Raw genomic sequence first — 1,921 nt, 5'->3', positions numbered from 1 at the left:
CAGCACAACCACATAATAATATTAAGACTCTAATACTCCCCCTCAAGCACAAGGTGGATGAGAAGCAACATTGAGCTTGTCCCGAAGCGCTGCAAAGCGTGGTCCCGGAAGGGGCTTCGTGAAGATATCCGCAAGCTGGTCTTTGGTGGAGACAAAGTTGACCAGGAACTCGCCAGAAGTCACTTTATCCCGAACAAAGTGGAAGTCGATTTCTACGTGTTTTGTGCGGGCATGGAACACCGGATTAGCACATAAGTAGGTGGCCCCGAGATTGTCACACCATAGGGTGGGTGGTACGCCGGAGTGGAGGCCCAGCTCACGTAGAAGAGAGGCAATCCACGTGACTTCTGCAGCAACATCGGCGAGACCCTTGTATTCTGCCTCTGTTGACGAGCGCGCCACCGTCCGTTGCTTGTGCGAGACCCAAGAGACCAGGTTGGTCCCTAGAAACACTGCATACCCGCTGGTGGACTTGCGATCTATAGGACAACCCGCCCAATCTGAATCTGAGTAGGCGTGAATATCTGCTGAGACCGAGGTAGTCAGGCGAAGACCATGTGTAGCCGTACCCTTGACATACCGGAGGACACGTTTCAGAAGGGCCCAATGGTCAGCAGTTGGTGTATGCATGAATTGAGACAGGCGATTGACAGCGTAGGAGAGATCCGGACGTGTTATTGTCAGGTACTGGAGCGCTCCAACTAGGCGGCGATACTGAGTGGGGTTGTCAAAGTCCTCTGTGGACGATGTTACAGGCTGTGTAAGAGCAGCTGGAGTAGCCAGAGGCTTGCAGTCAGTCATGCCTGCGCGTTTCAGGAGATCACTCATATAATGCCGTTGAGACAGCAGAAGCCCGCCTTCTATCGGAATGGTCTCAATGCCCAAAAAGAAGCTTGGTACGCCGAGATCTCAGATCTTGAACGTGGTACTCAAGCGGTGTAACACTGTGTTGATGAGAGCAGCGTCATCGCCCATAAGGATGATATCATCCACGTAGACAAGTAAGAAGACCCGTGACGTCGCAGTGGTGTAGTGGAACAGAGATATGTCTGTCTTTGACGACTTGAATCCTGTAGAGATTAGAAAATCATACAGACGCTTGAACCAGGCTCGTGGTGCCTGTTTCAAGCCATATAGAGATCGCCGCAGGTGGCACACATGATCCGGATGTAGAGGATCTTCATAGCCCGGTGGCTGCCGCATGTACACGGTTTCAGCCAAGCGCCCATTTAAAAAGGCGTTATGGACGTCGAGTTGGCGGAGGGTCCAGTTGCGTGACACGGCGAAGGACAGAAGCAAGCGTACTGTAGTCGGTTTGACCACAGGACTGTATGTATCAAAAAAGTCCTCTCCGGCGACTTGATTCAAACCTTTGGCTACCAAGCGCGCCTTGTAGCGTTCTATGGTGCCGTCTGCCTTGCGTTTGGTGCGATACACCCACTTACACCCGATTACATTCATGTCTGGTCGAGCCGGGACAAGTTGCCAGGTCTCGTTGTGAATCAGGGCGTTGAACTCTTGGTCCATTGCCTCTCGCCATTGTGAGTGCCCACGGCCTGCGAATAGCAAGTTGGATCCACAGACGCCGTGAGGGCTTGAAACTGTTCATCTGCACCCCTTGTCATACGCCGTAGCCGCATGACATGGCCATGCTCTTGCGGTTGCTGTGGTTGTTGTGGTTGCGGGGGGTTCTTCCTTGGGCGACCACGGCCGCGCTTGGGTGCAGCTGGTGGTGCCTCAATGGCTAAGGGAAGATGATCAACATCCAAGGGTGTAGCTGGCGGTGTGGAAGGTCCAGCTTGTGACACAATAGGACCAGAAGCCCATGGTATATTGGCTTGGTGCACGACTTTTGGATTACCTGTACTTGTGGCAAAAGGAAATATATTTTCATCAAAATGGACATGCCTACAAATAAAGG

General features: G+C 52.4%; 1 protein-coding gene across 1 annotated transcript; it reads right to left on the bottom strand.

Moving 5' to 3' along the window:
• Positions 1-42: 42 nt before the first annotated feature.
• LOC109183902 (uncharacterized mitochondrial protein AtMg00810-like) lies at positions 43-801 on the bottom strand. The gene has a single exon (XM_019333961.1). The coding sequence runs from the start codon at positions 799-801 to the stop codon at positions 43-45; it is 759 nt and encodes a 252-aa protein (XP_019189506.1).
• Positions 802-1,921: the final 1,120 nt, after the last annotated feature.

Source organism: Ipomoea nil, unplaced genomic scaffold (genome assembly GCF_001879475.1).
Source record: "Ipomoea nil cultivar Tokyo-kokei standard unplaced genomic scaffold, Asagao_1.1 scaffold0100, whole genome shotgun sequence".
Taxonomy (NCBI): domain Eukaryota; kingdom Viridiplantae; phylum Streptophyta; class Magnoliopsida; order Solanales; family Convolvulaceae; genus Ipomoea; species Ipomoea nil.
Note: the sequence above shows the minus strand (reverse complement) of the source record. Positions and strands in the feature narration are given on the sequence as shown.

Bases quoted from the DNA above. Each gene is read 5' to 3' on its own strand.
- LOC109183902 (XM_019333961.1), bottom strand. From the start codon at position 801: ATGACTGACTGCAAGCCTCTGGCTACTCCAGCTGCTCTTACACAGCCT.